Source organism: Anastrepha ludens, chromosome 5 (genome assembly GCF_028408465.1).
Source record: "Anastrepha ludens isolate Willacy chromosome 5, idAnaLude1.1, whole genome shotgun sequence".
Classification (NCBI taxonomy): domain Eukaryota; kingdom Metazoa; phylum Arthropoda; class Insecta; order Diptera; family Tephritidae; genus Anastrepha; species Anastrepha ludens.
The window spans coordinates 105,040,614-105,067,657 of NC_071501.1; the positions used below are offsets into that span (position 1 = coordinate 105,040,614).

Here is a 27,044-nt window from a genome sequence, read left to right on the forward strand (position 1 = left end):
AGGACAACGATATGAAAGCTGTATAACAGTTTCTACTTTTATATAGATACATTTTAAGTTTTCAACTCGACTCAAAGATAACGACACTGACTGCAATAATTCATTGTTAGCTATAAACGCCAAGGAATCTCAGTATATTTGTTGGAGCACCTGCTGTGAAACTTTTTTTCAGAGTCTCATTACTGAACTTCCCAAGTTTTAAACGCAGCTCCTTGAAAGTTTCAACAACAATTCGTTGAAAGTTCCAACCGCAGTTCATTGAAAGCCTAGTGAAACTTTCTCAATGCAACTTCATCTTAAATGTTGATTATGTAAATATCAACCTTGCTTCGTTAGCCAATGTAATGACTCAAAATAAATGTTCTCTTGCGTCATTTACTTCGCACGCACCTAGAGATATGTTTAGCTTCTGAAACAACCAACTTTATTTTATCACTCATTACTAGCAAAACATTGCCTCACTCCATATCACGCATCTGAAATGGGATTTTTCCAGAACGATGCGTATAACTTATGCGAAGAAGAAAGGGGTACGTAAAACACCTCCTTTGTCACTTCCCTGCTCTAGGCAGAACTCGTTACAACTGCCTGGTATCGGTATACTTTTAATCTCTGAAGGATTTTGCTGATGGTAGTTTGAGCTGTTTATTAAAACTCACCGCGAAAAGTATCACGACCCTTGTGGTCTATGTGAGACCTATTCAGATCAGCGAAATATACCTAGCTTAACCTTTAGCTTCTGAAGTTTACCAAACTGTAAAAGCAAAAAATTATTCTATACTTAGACATACCTGCCATCGTCAAGGATTCTAAGCGACTAAGGCAGCTAAGCGCTACAATTTCGTTTTTTTTGTTTTTCAAGTAAAGCGTCAAAGTCTTTGTCGGTCTGAATTTCCAACTATCACCAGCGGGTAGCAGAATTAATATTGCATGGCTAGCATCTATCAGCCTCGGGCTTAAGATGTGCGGAACTTTAACAGCGTTAGCCCATTACCAAAGATCTATCGAACTTTATTATGTCAAGCATTTTTACTCTGTAGCATCAAAGGACAACTAGGTCGACAACGAGTTAGCCAGAGAGAGTCCATGCCAGAAGGCTGGACATAGCTAATAATAATTATTACAACAGAAGGTAGTTGAGCGTATTCGTTGCAGACGTCCAGCCCAAATGAAATGCCTGGATGTGCCTGCTAGATGTGTTCAATCATATCCTCCACAATGTGTATTCAACTACTTTCGCGATTTGAAGACAATCATCCAAGAACGATGGCATCAAAATCATACTTTGTTGCCATTTGCGTACTTAGTCTTTTCGCCATCATACTAACCTACGCTAATCTAAACCGAATACAGACGTATATGTGGAAATTTCATTTCTCTGCTTAACTCACACTGTTGAAGCCTTTACTCAATGTGCACCAAAGGACTTTTAGAACAAAGTAGTCTTGTTACGTGCAGCTTTGCACAAATTTCACAATCTGTCCGCAAATGGACTTTTTCGGTGCCACTCAAAGTCCAGTGCTGTATTAGTCTGCCCCTATTCTGTTTTGGCGGCCGCCGTAGCCGAATGGGTTGGTGCGTGATTACCATTCGGAATTCACAGAGAGGTCGTTGGTTCGAATCTCGGTGAAAGCAAAATTAATAAAAAACATTTTTCTAATAGCGGTCGCCCCTCGGCAGGCAATGGCAAACCTCCGAATGTATTTCTGCCATGAAAAAGCTCCTCATAAAAATATCTGCCGTTCGGAGTCGGCTTGAAACTGTAGGTCCCTCCATTTGTGGAACAACATCAAGACGCACACCACAAATAGGAGGAGGAGCTCGGCCAAACACCTAACAGAAGTGTACGCGCCAATTATTTATTTTTTTTTATTTTATTCTGCATTAAAATTATTTAACTCTTTATTTGGATGCTCAACCAAGAATAAGTCAGCTTTGTTGTTTTAATTTATGTGCTAATAATGAATCGCTTGTTACTTCCATAAATTAAGTATTCTCTGGATGTCAGTTTCAGTGAATTGCAGAAGAGTAAGAATCGATTGCTAAATTTTTTAGTCTCTAGCAATTTAATATCAAGTAAGCATGGCGCCTCTAAAGTCGAGTTTTTTATATATTATGAAGATAATCAAATAAGCTTTTAAGAACTTTCTCTTTTTTTCGGATAAGATTTGCCCTTGTGTTCTATGAGTGAGATTTTAGAGATCATTGATTTGATATGGTTTTTTAACAGTGAGTTGCTCGTCCATCGACAAGGAACTATTTTTGGAAGAATAATTCCTGCCATAAAAAATGTTCTTAGCATTTGCACATTATTTCACATATATACATATATACACTTATATGCATCAGTATGTAGAAACACATATTATTAACAAAACAAACGAAGAAATTAAATCAATTATTTATTTTTCAAAAGTTATGGAAATATCATCATCCGGCAGCGTTGCAGCTTTAGCTTCATTTACAATCTTCTTTCTGGTGCCAAGATATTTGGCTGTTTCCCTCCAAGGGTTTATGTGCATCTTTTTTAGGTCAATCATGACTTGGTCTAGCCAATGCACTTTTGGGCGTCCTCGTGCTTTCGAAACCAGCAGATTATATGTAAGTGGTCATGGTTTTTGGTGAGCGGTCATTGTTCATGCGTTCAAGAAGACCCAACCGTCTGCAAAAGGGAGATCAGTTTGCAATTCCAGAAGCAGACGGAAACGTGACCAGATTACAACAAGTTCAGAACTGACGAGCTGTTAAGAAAGCCAAGAACAAACATCTTTAGAATAACCGGCCATTGGCCTATCGGATAGATATAGAAGTTGCAATTAAGAATATTCTAGCAAGACAGTTTTCCACTATCTGTGTGAGTGCCTAGGTATGGGTGTTCTACCACATAGAACGCCAATTACTAGTGCTGTACCAAAATGGCACCTTTCGTGCTAATTGAGTCTGGGGTATGTCCTCAGACAGCACCTCTGCTAGGACCCAACCTACGTATTCTTTATAATTTAATGTGTTTAACAACATCTTCTCCTTTGCATAAAGATAACACTTCGTCGTTGTACCGTTTTCTACATGTGTTATCACTTTCCTGGAGTGGTCCAAAGATTTTTCGGAGTATCTTACGCTCGAAAATTTCTAGGCAGTGCTCATCTGCGTGAGTGAGTGTCCATGATTATATATTGGCAAAGTATTTTTTGTTTGAGGCCTCAACTCGGTTTTGTATTGTGTAGCGCATATTGTTTTCGGTTCCTTCAAAACAATACCTTCCAACAGTTATACTCGTATTTTCCGGTCGGCGTTGTCTTTCGCATCGGGGAAGCTTTAGGTACTTCGTTTTACTCTAATTTATTTTCAGAGCGACTTTATTGCCGCTTTGTTCGATATCCTCAAAAATTTCCGAAAGGTGTTTTTATTGCAAATATTATCCCGTTTAATTTACAAATTTTACATACATAAATACATCAGACCTGAAAAGTAATATTTTAAATTAGGAGGAGTGGCAACACATAGTGCCGCAAAAATCACGTACTCATTGTATTTATATTATATTTTTCCATAGCTTAAAACAAAACCAAAATGATTATCGTTTTTACAGTACCCAAATAAATTATGCCTACTGGATATACAGCTAAAACCATTTGGTAGCTCACCACATTTATAATAATTTCATGTATGGCTTAAAAGTATGGTCAGGCAAATGGCAAAAATTGAATGGGCTGGTGATCCGCTAATAGGAGGAAAGAGGAAAAAGCGAGAGTCACTTCGCTTGGATAAAATTCTGAGTACTTAAACAGTTGTATATGTATGCATGCATATGAATGTGTGCGTAAGTATAGGTAGACATAAGTAGATATGATTGCATACCCTGTAGGGAAAACATGAGCTGTAAAACGAATTTCTTCTGCAAAACTAGTGCGACTTCATTAATTTCCTCAACAAGTCCTACTGCTACTGACGAAGAGACTCACGCTGGTAGAGCAAAAATACGCATACGTGAAACGCCATCAGTGGATTGATTAAGTGGTATTCAGCCATACTTTCAACCTACATTACACAATTCGTCGGTTATATTTTCAATGCAGCAGCGGGAAAACGCACAAAAATGCATTCCACAAAACTAAAACCAACAGGACTAAATAGCAGCTATGGAAGTAGAAGCAGAGCAACAGAAGCGAGAGCAATAGCGTTAGTTGGAGCACGCATGAATAATTATACAAGTAGCGCTCCGGCTGACTACAAGTTCTTTGCTACTACTGCCACAACTTGATATGGCTTTAGCTATTGCTCTCAGCTACTGGCGGTAACGAAAAGTAGATTGAAAACTGTTGATGTCGTGTTGTGCGCTACCTGCTCTACTACTCATATGTTCAAGTTCAGAGCAGTAGCGAGAGCAGAGCAATGTTTTCTTTAATATTGCTGCCTCGAAACAGTGAATGCAAACAATGATACTAACAAATATACTCATAAAAAGAAATAAAAAATAATTGGCGCGTACACTTCTGTTAGGTCTTTGGCTGAGCTTCTTCCTATTTGAGGCGTGCATATTGATGTTGTTCCAATACTGGACGTAGGTTTAGTTTTAAGCCGATTCCGAGCATCAATTTTTTTTATTTGGTAGTTTTTCATGGCAGAGGTTTGCCATTGTCTGCCGAGGGGTAACCGCTATTGGAAGACAATTTTTCTGTAATTTTTCTGCTTCATGTACGGAGATTCGAAACAACGCACTCCCAAATGGTAGTCACGCAGCAACTCATTCGGTTACGGCGGCCGCACATTAAATAATATTTGACAATAAGTATATGTTAGCACTTCGTCACTAAGCCATTGTCTGCCTCAAATAATGTCATATAAAATGTCCTCAACTTATTACAAAGGATATATTAATTACCTACGGCCCTCAAATGACAAATGACGATAATCCATAGACTAATCTAATTCCCTCAAGAGCGAAAATGAGCTGTAGATTTTTTTTTGTTTTTTTATATTCATAGAATTGTGAACCTCCACGTGGTTATTTTAAGTCTACATTTCTACCTTCACTTTCTCGCTGAATTCCGCTAAAGAATTGTCGGCGGTGAGCGTCCACAATAATATGATACTTCCTGTACTGTTACGAAAAATAGAATATTCGCATAGAACACTTGCGGAATAAAAGCAGGGCTCATTTTGAAGGTGATAATAAGTACTTATATATATATATATATATACGAGGATCGTTTAAAAAGTGCGTGAAAAAATAAAAACTACTTAATTGTTTGGGGTAAACCTTTCTTATTTTTGGACTTAATATCCTTTTAGGCTTTAACACTTCGACCAGTGCTATTCTCCTTATAGTTTGATGATTCCTTCCGAATAATAGGATTTGTCCAAGTCCAAAAAATAGCGATTTCTTTCTGTAATCACCTCCTCTTTTGAATAAAATCCTTTTCCTGCCAGCCATTTCTTCAAATTGGGGAATAAATAGTAGTCTGAGGGATCCGAGGGAGCCACGTGTGAAGAATAGGAGGGATGTGAAACAAGATGGAGCCCTATTTCCTTTAATTTTGCGACCACAACTGCTGAGGCATGACCTGGTGTCTTGTCGACTTCCTCGATTTAAACGAGGCTGAAACTTGGTGTGTGTTCTTCCAAGAGATATTACTAACTAAACATAACCTCTATACGCGACAGTCCTTATGAATAATATGCCAAAGCAAGGTAACAGTTTTGTTTCCTTTAGATTTCGTTATTTGCCAAATTTAACATTTCTTCCAAACTATCGGGAAAAATTTGCAGCGAGATATATGATACCTAACACTCCCTTGAGCATGGCCATGTTCAAATTCAATTCTCCATTAAAGACCAATTCGGTTCTACTGGAATACCCTACAGGGTGCAACTACATACTTAATTATATATTCATATTTGTTTTTGTACGCAGCAAAATTTTGTGATATTCGTCTAAGCCGGTAGATTCATAGAGGCATACGACCATATGTATTAGCTCATTTGCATCCGTTCGCCATTTTGTTATTTTTTAATAAATTTGTATTAAAATATGTATGTACTAAAGTAGAAAGCTGAAAGTACAAATCAATACAAATTATGGACATTAGAACGGATTGGATTTCAAACAGAAAATAATACGTCATATTCCATGCTATAAATTATTCTAAGTAAAACAGTCCACACAAATGGACTTATGCCTGGAGCTACTTAGTGGACAAATAACAAATGGATTACTTAATATATAACAAACATAGAGGGCATAATTGAAGTTCAATCAAGATGAAGAAGAATTGAGAAGACTTTTCTTCACTCCTTCCGCTTAACAGCTGCTGCAGATGAAATTGAAGGGGAGGTTGAGTCTGGGGCTGCATGATCCCCTACTTTCCAATGACCTGTAAGGGTTGCAGTGATGTTTGGTTGAGAACATCCTGACAGGTGGTTCGTCCTTTGGATATTGTACGACGACCATGTGTTTTTTGCTGCAATACATGTAGTTAATTGCTTCCATCCTCTTTCGGCTAAGGCATGATAATGTGAAGCAGTGGATGCTTTTATTGTGTTCAGTGGGGTGGAGACCGCCACCGCCTCTGCTATGTCTAGTGTCGAACCTTTTCTTGCTAGCTCATCCGCTATCTCATTACCCCGTATGTTCCTATGATCGGGAACCCATATCAGAGTAATTTCAAGTCAATGGCTAGGCAATTCTAGTTCCTCTCTAAACTGTAAAACTAGTTTGGATGAAATGGAGTTGGAGTCTAAGGCCTTGAGAGTTGCGTGACTATCTGAAAAGATAGCTACTCTTGCACCAACTTCTTTTTACTTCTTTTGGTGATTTGCATGCTTCTCTGATCGCTAAAAGCTCTGCCTGAAACACGCTGGCATAGTCAGGAAGTCGAATTGACTGAGATAGGTTGAGTGGCTCCGAATGGAAACCAGCTCCCACACCACAGTTCAACTTAGAACCGTCAGTGCAAATTTCAATATCGTATCTTCCAATCACCTTCCCTTTGCTCCATTCGACTCTCGATCGAAAACGTGCCGTAAAGTCTTTCTTGAAGTTAAGGTCGGCCGCAAACAGCTTAGGCTAGGTTAGTTTTTAGGCGGCACTTTTAGACTCAGAGATCCCATTGTGATGATATACCCAATTATTGTCGTACCGCTGTTCTAAAAGCCGAACCTGCTTGTTTGATTAAATGATCATCGCACGCTGGTCGAGCAGGCAATCAAAGAAGTGTTGATGTAAGTAAAATTGATGGACCCTTGATATTACGCGATTTCTATTTCTGCATCTTCAAGGAGTCAGCTGCAAAAAATTGGTTTGCCGGAAACCCCATTATACTGTCCTTCATGCATTATTAAGTATTGGTTTTCATCACAGGAATCTTCTTTTATCCATTCGAGGCTAGATCTGACATATTATCCCGCATATGGATTCTTCAGATCCTCTTCTTTTTTTTTGCCTACTCGAGGAAATTTTGTTATGTCAGTCAGTCAATAATTCCTAGACGACACCCTTTCTTACTTTAAAATTATTGAAACTTATTATGAAAATAGTTGATCTTTAAAAACAACATATAGCAAAATTCATAACTTTTTGGTTGAAATAATTGTCCGAATGAGTCGGCAATCAAAGGTTGATGAACAAATTTCAGGAAACTGGTTCTGCCGACAATAGAAAAAGAACTGATAGACCAAAAACTGGACGTTCTGTTGAGAATATTGCTGCTGTAGCGATAAGTGTTGCTGAGCAACCTTCAACAGCGATATCCCGACGTTCTCAACAATTAAGCATTCATGGTTCGATTGTTTGGCGGATTTTATCAGTTGGCGTACTCATGGTGGGCATTTAAATGATGACAATTTTCACATTTAATTTTTAAGAGCCGTATTTCGAATAAAAAAGTTAAACCTTAAGCAAATACATTTTTACTTATTTCATTTCAAAACAACGTCTAGGCGCGTCTTTTGAAGACTCTTTATTAGGCACGTATTTTCCTTCTTCGCCAATTCAGCTGCGAATTCAACTGGCGTAGTTAACTGGTCTACAGAGATCTATCTCTATACCGATACAAAGAACGTGGATTATTTTGTGTTCAGCTTCTTTTCTACCAAGTTGCAAGCGTGGACTTTCACTTTACAAAAAGCTGATCTCATTAAAGGTACAACTTTCAACTCAGCAAAGAAACTTTTTTTTAATAATTTTTTTATATGTTTTTTTTTAATTCTTTCAAAACTTTTAAAATTAAAATTTAAAACTCTTCTTTTTTATTTAAATTTTTCTATCTTTACACTAAAAAATTTAAAATTTAAATTAGAATTTTACATAACATTAAAAAATTTAAAATTAAAATTACATTAAAAAATTTTAAATTAAAATTAGAATTTTACATTAAAATTTAAATTTTTTAATGTAATGTAAAATTCTAATTTAAATTTAAATTTTTTTTTATGTAAAGATAAAACAAAATTTAAATGAATAAAAAAATTCTTTTTTTGTATTTTTAATTTTAAATTTTTGTAATATAAAAATGAAAAAAAAAATTGTAATTAAATATTCATTAAACTAAATTTTGAATTAAATTTTTATTTTTTCAAAATAATTTTTTTTTTTAAATTTAGGTAATACAGAAATGAAAAAAAGTTATAATTAAATATTCATTGAACTAAATTTTGAATTAAATTTTTAATTTTTAAAAATAAATTTGTGTAATTTTATATTTTACAAATTTGTCATTTTTTCCTTTATATAATATTTATATTTTTGTTGCAAAGAAAATAAATTTTCGTAGAATTTATGGCATTTAATTTTTAATAAAAAAAAAGATTTTAATTTAAATAATAATAATTTTTTTTTTAATATTTATTAATTTTTTTTTGTTGCAAAAATTAAAAAAAAGTTATAATCAAATATTCATTGAACTAAATTTTATATTTTACAAATTTTTTTTCCTTTATATAATACTAGCAACCCGCCCTGCTTCGCACGGGTATAAAATATATACCCTATGTCACTCACTGAAAAAATGATTAAAATCGATCCAGTAGTTTTGGCTTATTCATTACTGCCCGTGGCCCGCACGCGTTAAATTTGGAGTAAAACAATTCCCCTTTCTTTACAGCATGAAGATTTCCTGCTATCTTTGGGATATCTAAATTCATACCCTACATTTTTGCATATTCACTTTTACATATGTATTTATTTTATTTTTACAACAATTACTATGGTATATTACAGAATGTCTTTATATACAACGTTCATAGCCTTCTTGTCATTAGACAATACAAACATGTTTTCTCAAGAGGTTACTCTTGAAAGAGCGACATACAGTTGGCCATGTGAAAAACAGTCAACACTCAAATCTAAGCCTGCAACGTTGAAGGTTTGACCCTGAGATTTATTAATGGTCATTGCAAAAGATGTCTTTACCGGAAATTGTAAGCGTTTAAATTGGAGTGGTAGATCCGATGGTATCAGAGGGATTCGGGGAATCAATACATCTTCTCCGGTACCACATCCTGTGAGTATTGTGCACTCTATTATGAAAGTTTTCAGTGATTTTACCAGCAAACGCGAGCCATTGCAAAGTTTAGGTGGACTTAGGTTTCTTAATAAAATAACAGGACAACCTATTTTCAGCTCCATTTTGTGAGGAGGGAGTTCAGACGGGTTCAAAGAATTTAGAAATTCTGTAGGAAATTGAACAGCTTCTTCTAAATCGAGAACAGTATCGACCGAGTAGTATATTTTCGTCGGCGCATCAATCTTTGAAATAATCAAATTATTTACTTTATCTACTTGTTCATTAGTTGGTGACAGAATAGCTCTTTCTTTAAACCAAGATATTGTCTTATAACTTATGTTATCAATGTCAGGATAGACATTGTTGACTAACTCTTGGATGTTGTCTATCAAAACACAAAGGTTTTCTAGGTTAATCCTTCCCTCACTTTGTGTTAATTCTCCATTGCCAACTTTTAGCAGGATCTCTGGAAATAGCCTGTTCTCACGTGAAGATGACGAAACCCTCATATTAGTTTTAAGATCTAATTTATTGACATGCGACTAAAGGTGGGATCTTTTTAGCGAAGCATTTATTTCGTCAGTACGTGTTCCTCGAGTCACAACTGGTAGGATTTGACGGAAATCTCCTGAGAACAGAATTGTACATCCACCCATAGGTGAATTTTTGTTGCTCAAATCGGGCATTGTCCTATCCAATGCTTCCACAGACGTCTTGTTTGACATGATAGCTTCGTCCCAGACTATTAATGAGCAGTCACGCATCAATTTTCCTGTATTGCTCTGTCTAGAAACACTACAGACGCTGTTATCATCATCGGTTGCGATTTTCAGCGGGAGCTTGAATGTAGAGTGTGCGGTTCGGCCTCCTTCCAAAGGAGTAGCGGCAATGCCGGATGACGCAACAGCTAACGCAATTTTTCCAGTAGATCTCAATTACTAACTACTGATGTAATATCTTGAAAAATATTGTTTTCAATTATATGCTGTAAAGAGCCATATACATAGATCTATATGAAAACAACAATGTATTTAAGGTATTTAATTGGATAAGGATTAATGTTGTACCTATTTGTTGAAATCGCTTCGAAAATAAGCTATTAGTTGTCGTAAAAAGTAAATGACAAAAAATGTTATTGTATGGAATCGATAGCAAGCTAAACGCGCTCCGAATCAATAAAAACTATTCAAAAACTGTATTTTAATTACAGTATGCAAAATTCGTATTAGTACACCCCCTAATAAATAAAAAAACCACGTATATTTTCAAATTAATTTTAAAACAAATGCTTGAAACCGTTTTATTTTATAGATAATTAACTAAAATAAGGCCAAATAAAAAAACCGCTCACAAAGTGTATTGAAATGCAAAAAAAAAATAAGAAAGAAAAAAATGAACACTTTTCACAGAAGCAAAATTCGTATTAGTACACATGTATTTTTAATGATTTAAAGAGTAAATAAAAAATAGTTCAGAAAATTAATATTTTGTAGGATACCCTCGTTGCCTTAGAACAGCAGACAATCTCTTCGGCATAGATTCCACCAATTTTTTTTTGAGATTTGGAGAAATCTTCTTCCACTTTGATTTGAGGACTTTTTTTAAATGTTCTCGGTTCCTTATTTGATGATGTTCCAGCTGCTTTTTGAAAATCGACCATACATTTTCTATGGGATTAATATCCGGGCTTTGTGGTGGTGTTTTGAGATAATTTGGACAGTTATAAAGCATCCATAACCTTGTATCCAACGCCGTGTGCTTAGGGTTGTTATCTTGTTGGAATATACATTTTTTTTTGCAACCCAATTTTTTGGCACCTTTGCGTAGATTCTTTTTTAAAATATCAATATATTGCCTCGCAGTCATAATTCCATCAATAAAATGCAACTTTCCTACTCCGTTTGCCCCGAAACATCCCCATACCATCAGAGAACCACCACCGTGCTTGAAAGAAGGCTGCAGATTTCGTTTTTGAAGGCCAGTATTACACTCCCTCCAAATTTTTATGCGTCCATCGGACATTTTTATATTAAATTTACACTCGTCTGAAAAAATTACCCTTTTCCAAAACCGCATATTTTTGTTTAAATATTGCCTGGCGAATATAACACGCTTTCTTCTATTGACTGAGCTTACATACGGTTTTCTAACCGCAGTTCTGCTTCTAAATCCCAATTTTTTTACATAATTGCGCACTGTTTGAGGTGTAACTTTGATAGAAAAGTATTTTTCTAGTTCTGCAGCTAGTGAAACTCCAATGACGGTGGGGTCTTTTCTCATAAGGCGTTTCAAATAAGTCTTGTGCCTCTGTCCAAGCTTTGCCCTGTTCACATTTCGAAGCTTTTTGTCAATCCTTCCACTGTCTCTAAAAATTTTGACTAAGTTTTGTATTGTAGACACACTTTTCTGCAATGTTCTCGCAATTTCGCGTAAAGACTTTCCGTTTTTGTTCATATTTATTATTAATCTCCTAGTTTCGTTTAACTTTGGCGACATTGCAAGCTAACTCCGCGAACTTGAACAAATGGCTACTAAAACGCAACTGCCCAAGGTTAAACATTGAATCGTTTCGAAAATAAAGGTAAATACCAACAAATTGTTTACAAATTCAACGCATACTAAGTGTACTAATACGAATTTCGCCTGCAGTAGAAATAGCTACACTGCTACTAAAGCTATTTTTTCAATTCTATGCAAATGTTTCGGAGTTTTTGTTATTATTCTACTTTTTTATGAATTATACAATACCGCACTACGACTGAAATCAATTGCTTTAAAGTAAATTTGAAAATATACGTGGTATTTTTATTTGTAAGAGGGTGTACTAATACGAACTTTGCACACTGTATGTGCGATTTACTAATATAGAACGTGAAAATAGCGTTTTATTTCGCTGTAAAATTGTATGTGCATATAATTACATGGAATTCAGTACATACATAGATACATATGTACATACGTCCTAAATGAAATAATGCGAGCGATTCGTAAATACATACATACATACGTCACCATACGATGTAATTCAACATTAATGAGGTGTGGTGAGATTATCGCTTAACGCCTGTTGCTTCATTCGGTTGACAGCGAACAAACACACAAACAGCTTTTTTTGGAAAAAGAGCTGCTTTTGTTTAAACAATTTTGGTTAAATAACAAATATATCAATTTTTTTTTTGATGCAGAACGAAAGTAAATATTTCAAAGTTAAACTCTAAGAAAGTTTCATTTTAATTGGTTCATTCGTTTATGATTTATGGCCTTGAAAACAAAAAAATCATGTTTTTTTGCCGCATTTTGACCGATTGCCACGCCCCCTTTATATATTTCTTCACATTATATAGATATAAACCTTCCTCTGCAGTCAATCTATCTTTAAAAAAAAACCGCATCAAAATCCGTTGCGTAGTTTTAAAGATTTAAGCGTATACGGGGACATAGGGACAGAAAAAGCGACTTTGTTTTATAATATGTAGTGATTTATATTTTTTTGGAAAGAAAATAAATTTTCGTAGCATTTATGCCATTTAATTTTTAGTTAAAAAAATTTTAATTTTTTCGTTCTCACAACTATTTAATTTTTTTAAGGGTTGCTTTTTTAATATATGGTTTTAAATTCTTATACTCACTCGATGATTTTAATATGGATGTGAAATATCCAGCTGTTAAAAAAAATATTTCTTTACCTTTCAACTTCGTTCTTCCTGTTGTATAAAAAAACGCAAAAAAATAAATAAATAAACTTAAAATATTTGGACTTCCTTCTGCGAAAGGAATGGATACTCTAAAAAATCCATATTTGATCTGGCTGCATATATTCTCCTTCTGCCGCTATCCATATTAATATTATAGAGCGAGTATAAGTATTTAAACCCTTTTCTTTTATTATTTAGTTCTTTAAAGTCTTTTAAAAACTAAATTCCTGATAAAATAAAATACTGACTATCACTACATAAAATCTATACGAGTAGTTTCACGTCCATATGAAAATTTTCCTAGATACCAAAAAAGTTAATTTTTGTCGCACGGAAATGCCCAAAAACCAACATAAATAAAATTTAGTTGTTTAGTATTTTCCTACATAGATTCTGCACGGTTTTTGAATATCAATTAAGCAAAGTGGCTTTTCAGTTTATGTTGGTTGATTACGGGTTTTTTGCTTCATTTAATTCTAATAATAGCATTAGTACACAAAAATATATACACTTGTGATCACATAATTAAGTCACTTTAGCTTTTTACAATATTCGTTTTATTGTTAATTTTTTATACAAATATAGTTCGCTGTGCAACAAAAACTATACCTTATAAATCCAACTTCCAAACTTTGCACAAAATTTATAAAAGTTTAATAAATACCGAAAAATTATCATTCAACTATTCAACTTTTAATCGGAATCTTTAGGAGTTTTTTTTTGTATGCAATTTTATAGACAATTAAATACATAAAAACAAAGTTTGTAGTCGCTCAAAACTCGCATTGGTTTATGAAAACTCTTTTTCGCATACAATGTTGATAATTTTTTTCCATATAAAGCACATGCTCGGAAAGCTTTTATATATATTTATTTATTTTATATAATTTTATGTGTATTAAAAATATTTTTATAGAAAATTAATGAAAAAAAGTTAGCATGATAAGTATTGGGAATATTGCAAAAAGATAAAGTGACTTAATTATGTGAGCACAAGTGTACATACGAGTACATACATATGTATATTAGCAAAGTATTTTTAGAATAATAATATTTTGCTTTAGTTTCGTATTAAAATTCCGCTGGCAGAATCAGTTGATTCAAAATACTTTTTGACGTCTCGAAATCTTAACTATTTTAAAATATGCAGCCAGCAAATAACAAAGTTTGTTCAAAAATTCAAAGTATAACGGAAGTGCAGAGAGCCTGTGATGACGAATACATTTGTGGCATAGACGAGGGAATGATATCACTTCGAGGAATAAACTTTTATTTTGAATTTTCTGAATATATTCCGGTAACTTTTTGATCGAGGTGGGACACATCTATGGAAATATAAACTCGAATAGTTGGGAAACATTTATGAAAAAATATAACTAATATATAATTAAGTAAAACTTTAAATACAGGGTCCGGCACTCGAAGTGGAACCCATTAAAAAGGTCATCAATTTAGAATTCAGGAACGAATCACAAGCTGCCTGAATGTGAATTGCAGGTATTTTGTTCCACTCGCGGACGATGGCTTTTTCCAGCGCCTCGAGACTGGTGAATCTTTTAGTTCGGGCCTTGCTCTCGAAAATAGCCCAAAGAGAATCATCGGATTCGAGTCTGGTGAATTTGGGAGCTTATGAAGTTCGGAACGTTGTTTTTTAGCCATTCTTGATTCACCCGAACATTGTGAGGCGGTGCGGAGTCCTGTTGAAACGTCCATAGTCTGCCACCGAAATGTTTGTTTGCCCACGGCAACCGTCAGAATACTTTCGCGATATTATTTCCCATTGACCTTTGCGCCAGGCTCGATGAAAACGATTAAGGAGCGCCTATCTGGGTTACAGCGGCCCAAACCATTACCTGTGGCAGGTACTGCCTCCTGGTGGTGCATCAGATGCGCGAGCGGTCTGAAGTTGGTTACACTTCGGGTGCCGGACCCTGTAAGCTATTATGATGACGTGTGTACCGGCTAATTTTGCATAACTTTTGTGCTGAACAAAAAAACTAGTTTGAGTGTTGGAAATCCTAACTTTGACCTTTACGCGCTCCATTGCTTGTCTGTTTGTATACTGCAGCTGTCTAATTCACAAGTGTCAAATATGATTGAGCTACAACGCCATTAGCAAAATTATAAATTTTCCCTTAAGAAACTTCAATAGAAACTTTCCACCAGCTTCAGGCTGAGGCTTTACGAATATCAATCAGAGTCAGCATAAATCTGTTTAGAAGTTTGAAGTGTGCACTTTCAGGTATATTTTTAGGATCAGCTTCTGGTAGCAAAAAAATCAATTATGTTGTGCTGATTACTTGTTCACTGCTGGATCGTGGGCTGAAAAGAGGAAAATCGAAGGAACGTATTGGAGGTTGAATTAGTTTTAAAGGTTTTTTTCGAAGATTTGGGGCTTTATTGTGAAAAAACGGTACAAAATATTTTATTCGAAGTATTGGCCATCGCTAGCTACAACTTTCGCCCATCTTTCGGGTAATTTCCGGATGCCGTTTCTCCAAAATTCTGGCCGCTGCTTGGCTATCCATGACTCAACCCATATTTTGGTAGAACCGCTGGTCCGCCAAATCGAGACTCATATGCCGGAACAAATGATAATCGGAGGGAGCTATGTCTGGACTATACGGCGGGTGGGGTAACACTTCCTAGCCAAGCGTTCCAAGGTATTTTTTGACAGGTTGAGCAACATGCGGCCGAGCGTTGTCATGTTGCAAAATAACCTTGTCGTGCCTTTTTACCGTTTCCGGCCGTTTTTCTTTCAATGCCCGGCTTAAACGCATCAATTGCAGTCGGTAACGATCCCCCGTGATTGTTTCGCCCGGTTGGAGCAGCTCAAAATATACGACGCCGACCTGATCCCACCAAATGCAGAGCATGATTTTCTTGCCGTGAATATTCTGCTTGGCCGTCGACGTTGATGCGTGGCCGGGCAAACCCCATGATTTTTTGCGTTTTGGGTTATCGTAGTGGATCCATTTTTCGTCGCCAGTCACCACCCGATGCAAAAAACCCTTCCGATTTTGTCGCTCGATCAGCAATTCGCACGTAAAAAATCGCCGTTCGACGTCGCGCAGCTTCAACTCGTACGGGACCCAATGTCCTTGCTTTTGGATCATTCCCATCGCTTTTAGACGCTTGCAAACGGTTGATTTATCAACGCCCAATGATTCAGCAAGCTCTTCTTGGGTTTGGCACGAGTCCTCGTTTACCGATTCCCCCAATTCCGCGTCCTCGAACTTTTTGGGCTGGCCAAGACGCTCCTTGTCTTCGGTGTGAAAATCACCACTTTTGAATCGTCGAAACCAGTACTCACATGTTAAAATCGACGGAGTATGGTCTGGGTAGGCCTCCTGCAGCAATTCACGGGCTTGGGCTGTATTTTTTTTTCAAATTGAAGCAGAAAAGCAAAGCTTCCCGCAAATTACGTTTCGACGGCACGAAAGTTGACATACTCGGAGCACGAAAACACTGCGTTGTTTATACTTCAGCGAAATGACAGATACTGATAAACAAAGCCTAGGGATGAGGCTTTGTCATGAATATATATTCAGTATTGCCAACGCGATAAAGTGATAAATAGCGCCATCTGTGTGTCACCTTTAAAACTAATTCAACCTCCCAATATTTATGTGTCCAGAATATCTCTGTAAACGTAGCTAGATATCTTAGCCACCGGTAAAACTTTAACAACTTAAGCATGGAACTAAGCTCCCGTTTCACGTGAAATGGCTGTCAAAATCCAAATAAATTGCACTGACGTGAAATATACATAACATTTCATATGTATCTCTCACGAAGAAGGCAACCATAATTTCCTAGCTACTCAAGGCCAGGAATCTTGAGACAATGGCAAATTAAAGCGCACGTCATAAAGCAGTTGATTCCGGAACTGTGCACTTAAGAAAAGTAATGGAATGGTTTTACAACAGCTTTGTGAGTAAACGGCTCAATGCAGAACTGAAAAAAGATTTTCGAAAGCTTTTTTTCTTTTTTTGTTTTGTCGGGACAGACTAGCAAGTACAGCACTCAGACACAATTAAGTCCATTGTACTGCACTCGGGTTCCCTTTTTAATTTTCTTTAAATCTGCGCGACCTCCGAAGAAATCTTAGTAGATCTTGTGGTGCCAAGGAGCCAAGGTTGTAGCTTTTAACGCAACAGTGCCAAAGAGCTGAAACCTGATTCTAGCGAAGGCTGGGCAGATGCACATGCTGAGCAGAGTGCACTGTCTGTGCTTTTCCATAAATTGCTCCTTCAGACTCCCAGATCGGTGTTCCGTCTTCTTAGCTAAGATCTACGCTTTAGACAAAGCAGCAAAAACGATAAGGCTGATGGACTTACCTCGAGCAAGTAGTCAAGCAGCGAACAAGGCACTGGTCTCAATGCGTATCAGATCAACATGTGTTGACGACTGCAGGAGGTCGCTTTCGCTTATACAACAACACAACACCACACTTTGATGGGTTTCCGGCCACTCTGAAGTGGAGAAAAATGAAAGAGCGGATGAGGCCGCAAGGAAAGGTTCTGAGCTTGACCTTCAGCGGGTGGTAGAATACATTGGAGTTCCTCTAACCGAATTATGCACTGTGATTGACTTGAGCGTAATCGCAGAAACCAATAGAAGGTGATCTCTGACTACTAACTGCAGAATCTCCAAAGCGCTCTGGCCAAAACTGTATCTTAAAAGGACGAATTGTCTTCGTGGATTCAACAGATCAACCACCAGCGTCCTCATATCCCTACATCACTGCATATCCCACTAATCAGTAGAATGGGTGTATAATGACTCCTGCCGGAGCTGTAGAGATGAAGAAGAGATTGAGTCGGTACCACACCTCCTCTGGGAATGTCCTGCATTTCAAAGAAGCCGTGCCAAATATGTTGGCCATTATTTTTTTGAAGACCTGGGAAATTTGCGAAATATCTCAATGGAGGGACTAGTTACCTTCTTAAAAAGAACCAAGTGGTTTAGGCAACTTAGTTAGGGGAAGCAAATTAAATTCAGATATCACAATGGGCCGTATGAGCTCCGAGTATCTTTTCTTAGACAAGCAACCAGGCTAACCTAACTCACCTAGCGTAGGTTAAAAGTCGAAATGCTTAAATGTAATACTGAACAGCAACAACAATAAACAGCGGAAGTTTCAAATGAAGTGTATTTAGCTGACGTTATGGGAGTCAATCTGGTCCTGAACTAAGCGCTCATGTAAAACATTGTAACAAGCCAACCAACCCCATTTCATGGAAAGAAGAAAGCAAAAATAAATAAGTAAATAAATTAATGTGAGCTAACTATTAAACTTAAAAAAATTACAACATTAACTCGATTACTTCTATTTATTAAACAAAAAATAGCACTTAAATTATTATTTTACAAAGAAAAAGAGCTGCCACATATTTACCTTCTCTGAACCATTCAAGATTTTTCACAACAAAACAACTAACTGAGAATTTGTTTGTGGCATAAATCATAAATTTTTAATTATTTTTAAATTTTTAGAAATTTCTGAATTTTTCGCTTTTTCCCCCCAAAGCAAAGCAAGCCAACAGTGGACATAAACAAACCAAAACAATAATAATAAAAGATGACGACTGTTGGAGCGAATAAGAAATATGCACGTACCCTTCATAGGTATGCGTGTAAATAAATAAATTCGTATGAGCACATGCATGTTTGTGTATGTATGTATGTATGTACATGTAGAAATGCTCGCACTTACCTTCGTCAGGGCGCACACAGAATTTAAAATTTCAAAAGCCAAGTTAACAAAGCGAAAGTGTTCTCAGTGTGTATTAAATGGACGACAATAAGTGCGGCGGTGGGGTAGCGGAATGGCTTAACTGCTTAATGGTAATGTGCGTAATGATGTTATGTCATTGTCGTTAATGAAATTTGGATTTTCGAAAAATATTTGTAGTCGCTTTAATTGATATTGTTATTGTTATTATTTTTCTCCATTGTTGTTGGGGCATTTATTACAAAAAAGTGCCGAATTTGGTAACGATGACAAAATGTCCGGCAGAAGCAGCAAAACCAAAAGGAAGCTAGCAAAACAAACAAAATATCAACTTTGGTATAAATAGCGCTTTGGGCACTTAATGTTAGCATTCCATTAGCAGTTCTCGCACTTGTAATATCTACAAAAACAAATCCAACAAAATGATGAAATTGGTAAGTTTTTACTGCTTGGAGAATCCTTCAAAACGAAATCATTTATTTAAAATCATTTCCTTCACTTTGCAGATCCTTCTCGTTATTGCCGCTCTCCTCGCTGTTGCGATGGCCGTGCCCACACCTGTGGCCGGACCCAACCCTGTGCCTAATCCGCAATTCTACTACAGCACTTATCCCGCTGTGGCCACATACCCATATGTCTACTATGGTTAAATGGAATCGAAGGACGCTATGAAACTCTGATTTCCTTTCTATTATTTTCGACTTGGTCCTGGCTCTGGTTTAATGATTTCTCGCAATAACAATTTCATCTATGGATAACAGCAATGTTTTAAATTAAGGGTGTCGCGTGTTTTATATACTTTTATATATATATATTTTTATTGCTTTTTAGTATTTTTTGTTAATAAAAAATAATCATGAAAATGTGATACAGAAAAAAAACAATATTTTTTTATTTCTTTACCTTGGACTACAACTGGGAATATCTGTGCCGGCAAGAAGTGCAAAGACGATAATCTCAATCGAAAAGCAAAACAAAGGATTTGCCACATCTTGATTACTGGTCAAAGTTTGAAAATTTCTTGATTCGTGTATTTCTACGAAATTCTCGCAATGTTCTAAGAAAAAAAATAATATTAAGATAAAAATATGTGCCGTGGGAAAGAAGCAGATAAATATGTCACCTAACTTTTTATCCTCATAACCCACCTGCTCGCATTTTTGAGAGTGAACAAGTGCACATGTGAATCAGAAACTCTAAGTCGATTTCGATTTATCAATATTAATTACAACAACCAAATAAACATTAACAATTGCTTTTTAAAGCTGAACATATTTAAGTTCAACAGTGTTATTATCCCAAAGTGAAGTTTTGTTAATTAAATTATCACAGTAAACATTTAACACGTGAACAAATGAGTGACCAACGCTCACCTTCAGAGCAAGGTCACTCTGTGCATAGATCAACTGACATAGTCAATGAATTAAATGCTCTGGTTTATCAATACCAAACGCAAACAACAAATCTAAATGCTGTATTACAAGGCAACCCAATTAATGTGACACCTTTGAGCGAAAATTATGATAATTCTGCTACTGAGGACTTTGAAATGAGTAATGAAAGTGATAGTAAAGTGGAATGGCAAACTGTGACAAGCAAAAGACGTCAGTTAGGCTCTCCCACTATTGATCACAAGCGAACAAGGACAGAAGGCAATAAAAACATAGTAGAAAATATTAACAATACTATAAACAACAACCACAACAATATCATAATCAGCAATTCCAGCAGCACAAACATGTTTGCCGGATTACAAGACGAATCAGACGGTAATAATGGACAGCAGAATGAAGAAGAGACTACACCAAAACCACCACCAATTATTATACCTAATATAAGCGACATTAGCGGTATGATTAAGTATTTTGTAAGTGTTATAAATAAATGCGAATTTAGTTATAAAGCTCTGAGAGATGGTCAAATTCGAGTAATGGTGAAGTCTATAGATTCATACAGAACTTTAATAAAAGCTATGAAAGAGAAAGAAATTAACTTTCATACATATCAACTTAAGCAGGAGCGTGCATATAGAATTGTCTTAAAGAATTTACATTTTTCTACTCCAGAAGGTGAAATAAAGAAAGAAATAGAAGCATTAGGTTTTCAAGTTAGAAACGTCAGCAATATAAGAAGTAGATTTACTAACATGCCCTTGTGCATGCATTTTGTCGACTTAGAACCAAACAACAACAATAAAAATATCTTTAATTTGAAACATCTTGGTAATGCTATTGTTAAGGTTGAGCCGCCAAAGAGGGTAATTGATGTTGTGCAATGCCATCGGTGTCAAGAGTTCGGACACCTCAAATCATACTGCTCTAAGCCGTACAGGTGTGTGAAATGTGGTCTGGATCACCCAACAGCTGAATGCGTAAAAAGCAAAGATACTCCTGCCAAATGCATTAACTGTTTGCAAAACCACCCAGCGAACTATAAGGGTTGCAAGGTGTACCAAAGCCTTGCCAAAAAACCAAACATTTCAGATAGGAGGCAAAATTTTGCATCCTATTCTTACACTGCTCAAGGTTTTCCTCAACTAAATAATTTTACACAAAGAGAAAACATAAATGCCAATCCAAACATATCGTATGCCCAATGTGTCAAAAGTAATTCTAATCAAGATAATAATGTTCTTGAAAAAATTGAAAACTTACTTTCTAAACAAATTGAACTCACTCAAAGCTTGTTTAAAATGATGTCCCTTTTAATGGAAAAACTATGCAAGTAAATCTACGAATAGCGATCTGGAATGCCAATGGTTTAAGTAATCATACCGAGGAAGTAACAATGTTCCTCAATTTAAACAATATTGACATCTTGCTAGTGTCCGAAACTCATTTCACGACTAAATCATACTTTAAAATTGTAGGGTACGATCTTATTTGTGCAAACCATCCACGCAACAAAGCCCATGGTGGCTCAGCCATTTTAATTAGATCTGAGATCAAATATGAAAATCTGGAAGAAGTCAAAGAACAATGCTTACAAGCAGCCGGGGTTAAAATTAAATGTTATACCCATGAGTTACCAATATATTCAGTATACTTCCCTCCGCGATTCAATCTTAAAGCTGACCAATATGTTGAGATTTTTAAAAATTTTGGACCCAAATTTTTTGTTGGTGGAGACTTCAATGCAAAACACCCTTGGTGGGGCTCTAGGCTCATCAACCCAAAGGGCAAAGAACTCGAAAGATGCATTACCCAAAGAAACTTTTCTATATTATCTACAGGTACACCAACTTATTGGCCAAGCGATCCGAAAAAAATTCCGGACCTTCTTGACTTTGTGGTATACACTGGCATACCCAGTTGTAAGTTAAGCATTCAGAACAGTAATGATCTCAGTTCAGATCACTCTCCTTTAATTGTTATATACAATGACAACGTTTATCACATTTCCAAGAAATATAAAATACTTCGTCCAAAAACTGACCTCGAATCTTTTCAATATTGGATTGATAAACATATTGATCTGAATGCGCCGTTAGAAACGGGAATTGAGCTAGAAGCAGCAATAGAATCATTTACGAACCTTATTCATGAGGCCGCATACCTGTCTAGCCCGACAAAGGACCAACCCATTTCTAATAACCATTCCCAAGTCCCATCAGAGATATTGCTGCTCATTAATACCAAAAGAAGATTAAGGAAAGCCTGGCAGGAAAATAGATACCCTGCTCAAAAGAGAGATCTTAATAGAGCAAAGAAACAACTGAAATTAAAGCTTGCTGATTTTAAAAACCAGACTTTTAGCTCGTTTATTAAGAACCTTGAACCCACTAAAAATGATGATCACAGTCTTTGGAAAGCAACCAAATACCTTAAGCGACCAACCAAACGTAAAGTAGCAGTACGAGATTCAGTCGGCGTATGGTGTAGGAGTGACGAAGCCAAAACAGAGGCATTTGCAAAACACCTCTTTGAAACTTTTCAACCTAATTCCGTAGGTACCAGCAGTGATGAAGTAGAGATATTGAACTTTCTCGAATCTCCATGTCAAATGGACTTACCAATCAGTAAGATATCAAATAATGAAGTTACTACAGAAATTCATAGATTAAATAACTACAAATCACCTGGATATGACTACATCGATAGCAAAGTAGTTAAGGCTCTTCCTGAAAAAGCTATACAATTCCTAACCATAATATACAATGCTATTCTTAATTTATACCATTATCCCACCCAGTGGAAATGTGCCATTGTGGTCATGGTACCAAAACCCAATAAACCCGAGAATAGTGTCAAGTCTTACCGTCCTATTAGTCTGCTGGTAACATTTTCGAAAATATTCGAAAGAATATTTTTGCAAAGAATGTTGCCTGTAATTGAGGATCATAACATCATACCTGAACATCAGTTTGGGTTTAGAGTAAGACATGGTACACCAGAGCAGTGCCACAGGGTCGCAAATGTAATTACAGCTGCACTGGAAGAGAAAAAATACTGTTCTGCAGCCTTTTTAGATGTTGAACAAGCATTTGACAGGGTATGGCACCAGGGACTTCTGTTCAAAGTAAAAAAGATATTACCAGCACATTTCTATCTGGTACTTAAATCTTATTTAAGTGACACTTCTATGTAAGGTACGGGGATGCCTCATCTGAAATTTATAACATTAATGCCGGTGTACCCCAAGGTGGTGTCTTAGGTCCTGTCCTTTATACTATATTTACAGCTGATATGCCCAATTCAGAAAAAGTAGAAGTAGCAACTTTTGCTGATGATACAGCATTTATCGCTTATAACGAGTCCCCTGTAGAAGCTTCATATCTTTTGCAAAATCAACTCCAAATTTTGGAGTCTTGGCTTAACAAATGGAAAATAAAAGTTAATTCCGAAAAATCTACACATGTCACTTTTACATTAAGAAGAGAGCAATGCCCTGCTGTATTTTTAAATAATAAACAAATTCCCACTAGTGACAGAGTTAAATATTTAGGGATGCATCTTGATCGACGCCTCACGTGGAAAAGTCACATTCAGGCTAAGCAACAACAACTAAAAATTAAAACAACACGTATGCACTGGCTGCTTGGCCGTAACTCTCAACTTAGCCTAGAAAACAAAATACGGATCTACAAAGCTATTCTGAAACCCATTTGGACCTACGGAATACAGCTATGGGGAACTGCTAGCAACTCCAATGTGGAGATCTTGCAACGTTACCAATCGAAAACATTGCGAAGCCTTGTTAATGCCCCTTGGTTTATTACCAATGAATCTATCCATAAGGACTTAGGTATTCCTTTTGTAAAGAATCAAATTCGAAAATATAGTACTAGATATCTGAAACGATTATCTAATCACATAAATCCAGCTGCTATTTGTTTATTAGACCCAACCAATGAAACTATACGGTTAAAACGCAATCATATATTAGACTTGCCATTCCTCTAGTATGAATCTACTCAACCTATAAACTTGAAGGTAAAATTAAGTAAGTTAATCTTAAGTGATAATATTAACAAACAATGAATTTAAGCAATCTTGAAGTACTAATTAATTTTAATAATTTAAGAACGAACTGTACAAGTTAATAAGCTGTTGTAATTTCTATGTAGATTTGCACAAAAGCAAAACTACCGCTGCCATTATCTTATAACATCTAATTTGCTGAATGTCTTATAGTAGATAGATTGCAAATAAAGTAAGTTATAAAAAAAAAAAAAAAAAAAAAATAACCCACCTAACTTCAAGCTGAGATGCTGCGAATATCAACCGGTGCCAACATTAACTTGCCGACAGGTTTGAAGTGCGCCCTTATAGGTATCTTTTTAGAGAGACTCGCAGCTTCAGATTCTGGTAGCACAAAAAAAAACGATTACGTTGTGCTGATTATTTGTTCACTGCTGGATTCTGAGCAAAGAAGTCACCCACGAATCGGAGAAAGGAAGATCAGAAGAAGGTATTTATGTGTCCAGAATCACTCTGTATACTTAGCTGGACAGCTTAGACATTTAGTAACTTAGAAGCAAAATCATGGAGAACGCTAAAGGCAGAATAAATGCAAAGAGGTCCCAACAATAGACTGGAAAAATTTAATTCAGCGCACACCCCTTGCGCCAACTATTGTAATTTCTTCTTTTAATCAAATGACATATAAAGGGTTTTTTGACAGATCACGCGTGACTACTGTCGAACTAAATACATAATTTTTTTCGTTCAACTTTTCATCATGGCAAGACTTACGCCCCTTACAACGTTTATAAATCTTACACTTCTATTACGAAAATCGGCACTCTGTGAAAAGTGTTCATAGCCCGCTCAGGCCACCTTACGGTGTTCAGCGATGAAACCCATTTTTGGCCTAATGGTTGCGTAAATAAGTAAAATTGTAGTATTTGGGCAAGAAGAACAACCCGGAGCGATTCAAGAATAGCCATCACATCCATTGAAAACAACCGTTTGGCGCGGCCTATGGAATTATCAGTCCATATTTCTTCAAAGACGAGGCGGACGCCAATGTAACTGTGAATGGCGAATGGATGTTGAAACCCGTGATCTCCACAACATTTTGTTCCAACAAGGCGGCATTACTTGCCATAGAGTCTGTGAAACAATGGATTTACTGCGTCATTGTTTCGGTGAGCAATTTTTCTTTTATCTCTGATCAGTGGATTGGCCACAAAGATCGTGTGATATCGTACCTTTGGATCGTTATTTGTGGAGGTATATAAAGTCTAAATGCTTTGTGAATAAACCAGCTTCCAACATTACTAAATTTATTCACGAGATACTGACCGAATTACGGTGCAGTTGCAGATAACATTTGAAAGTAATTATCTTTAAGAAATAAATGTGATGAATGGTTCTACATAAAATTAATAGAAATCGCCCAATCAATTTGAATTTTCGTTGTTTTATTTCAATTTAAAATTCGATACCTCTTAATCACCTTTTACAAGTACTACAGTCTGTGTCAGAAAATAGGAAAAGGAACTGCGATTATTCATGAAGTATAAAAGATATATAATATATATGATAATATAATATTTTAAAAAATGTTTACATAAATGTATGTACAAGCCTACGAGTCGCAATTACTCAATAAACTGTGTCGAGTATAGCTCGTTGTCGAGTATAGCCTGACATCTTCTCGGCATGCGGCAGCTTTTCTGCATAGCTCGTCGACAAAGAGGACCAGATTTTGCGAACTTGACGCACGAGTTACTTTAAATCATGAACTGGCCTTCCGGCAGGATGCGTTTTCATAATTCCCCACATATTTTCAATGGGGTTGGCGTCTGGGGACTGGAAAGGCCAGTCCAATACTGTGACGCCATATTCTTGTTTTGTTGTTTCTCAATATGTTTTTCTGGGAGTAGTGGTTTCGACGATGTGGGACAGTAGGATATGTTCGCCTCCTTCAGTCATCGTTCGATGGTGTTGATACTCACATGACTTTATCCTGCTTTTTTGTCGTCACTCGCTTCAAGCCGCGCTCGAAAAAGTAATCAACATTTTCGTACACTTTATACCGCTGATTCCACATCACAACAAACTTTTTTGATTTTTAATAACTTTTGCAGCGCGGCGTAAGATAATTTTGGCCCTTTCGAATGCGTGCATAAAAATACCGCCTCGAAACGCTCACTCATTTTTGTTTGGTTGCGTTTACGGGAAAATTTCGAACGACACTGACCTAAGTTAGCACTGGCGTCGTAGCCCTTGAGTGGGACTATTACGCAGCAAAAAGCAGATCGAAATATATCTTGAAGTTACAATACAAGAAAAACCCGGTTATTTTCTTCTGACACAGACTGATTGATTGACTGATTTGACCGATTGTCAAAAAGCATAAATAACTACGTCATCATTCAATACCAGTACAAAGGAGCAGAACTTTGCTGAAAAAGGATTAGAAATGCTATTTTAACTATCTCTTAGTTGTTGTTGTTGTACCAAGTAACGTAGAACCGACTTTCGTAGAAACGAGGCACTCTCAGTCGTTCCGAGTCATTTGGAAGTAGCCCCATAGCTGTATATACTTACCTCTAACGTATGGAGAGAAACTATTTTCCCGTGTTTTTCATGCTCCAACGTTCACATTATTTAGATAAGACTAAAAAATTTAATAAAAATAAATGATTATTATATTTCTGGC

The 27,044-nt window shown here is 36.2% G+C and overlaps 2 protein-coding genes across 2 annotated transcripts in view; one reads left to right on the plus strand and one right to left on the minus strand.

The window, feature by feature from the left end:
- LOC128863515 (neural cell adhesion molecule 1) overlaps positions 1-20,153 on the minus strand; it is a 78,327-nt gene extending 58,174 nt beyond the window's left edge. The window contains exons 1-2 of the mRNA XM_054102720.1: positions 20,084-20,153; positions 19,839-19,992 (exon numbers count right to left, since the gene is read on the minus strand). Of these exons, the coding sequence (XP_053958695.1) occupies positions 19,839-19,926 (88 nt within the window). The 5' untranslated portion in view covers positions 19,927-19,992; positions 20,084-20,153. The remainder of the gene's footprint in view (positions 1-19,838; positions 19,993-20,083) is intronic.
- A 136-nt stretch (positions 20,154-20,289) lies between these two features.
- Positions 20,290-23,269, plus strand: LOC128864828 (uncharacterized). Its single transcript, XM_054104586.1, has 3 exons — positions 20,290-20,785; positions 22,885-23,210; positions 23,252-23,269. The coding sequence occupies exons 1-3, from the start codon at positions 20,290-20,292 to the stop codon at positions 23,267-23,269; spliced, it is 840 nt and encodes a 279-aa protein (XP_053960561.1).
- The last annotated feature ends 3,775 nt before the right edge of the window (positions 23,270-27,044 follow it).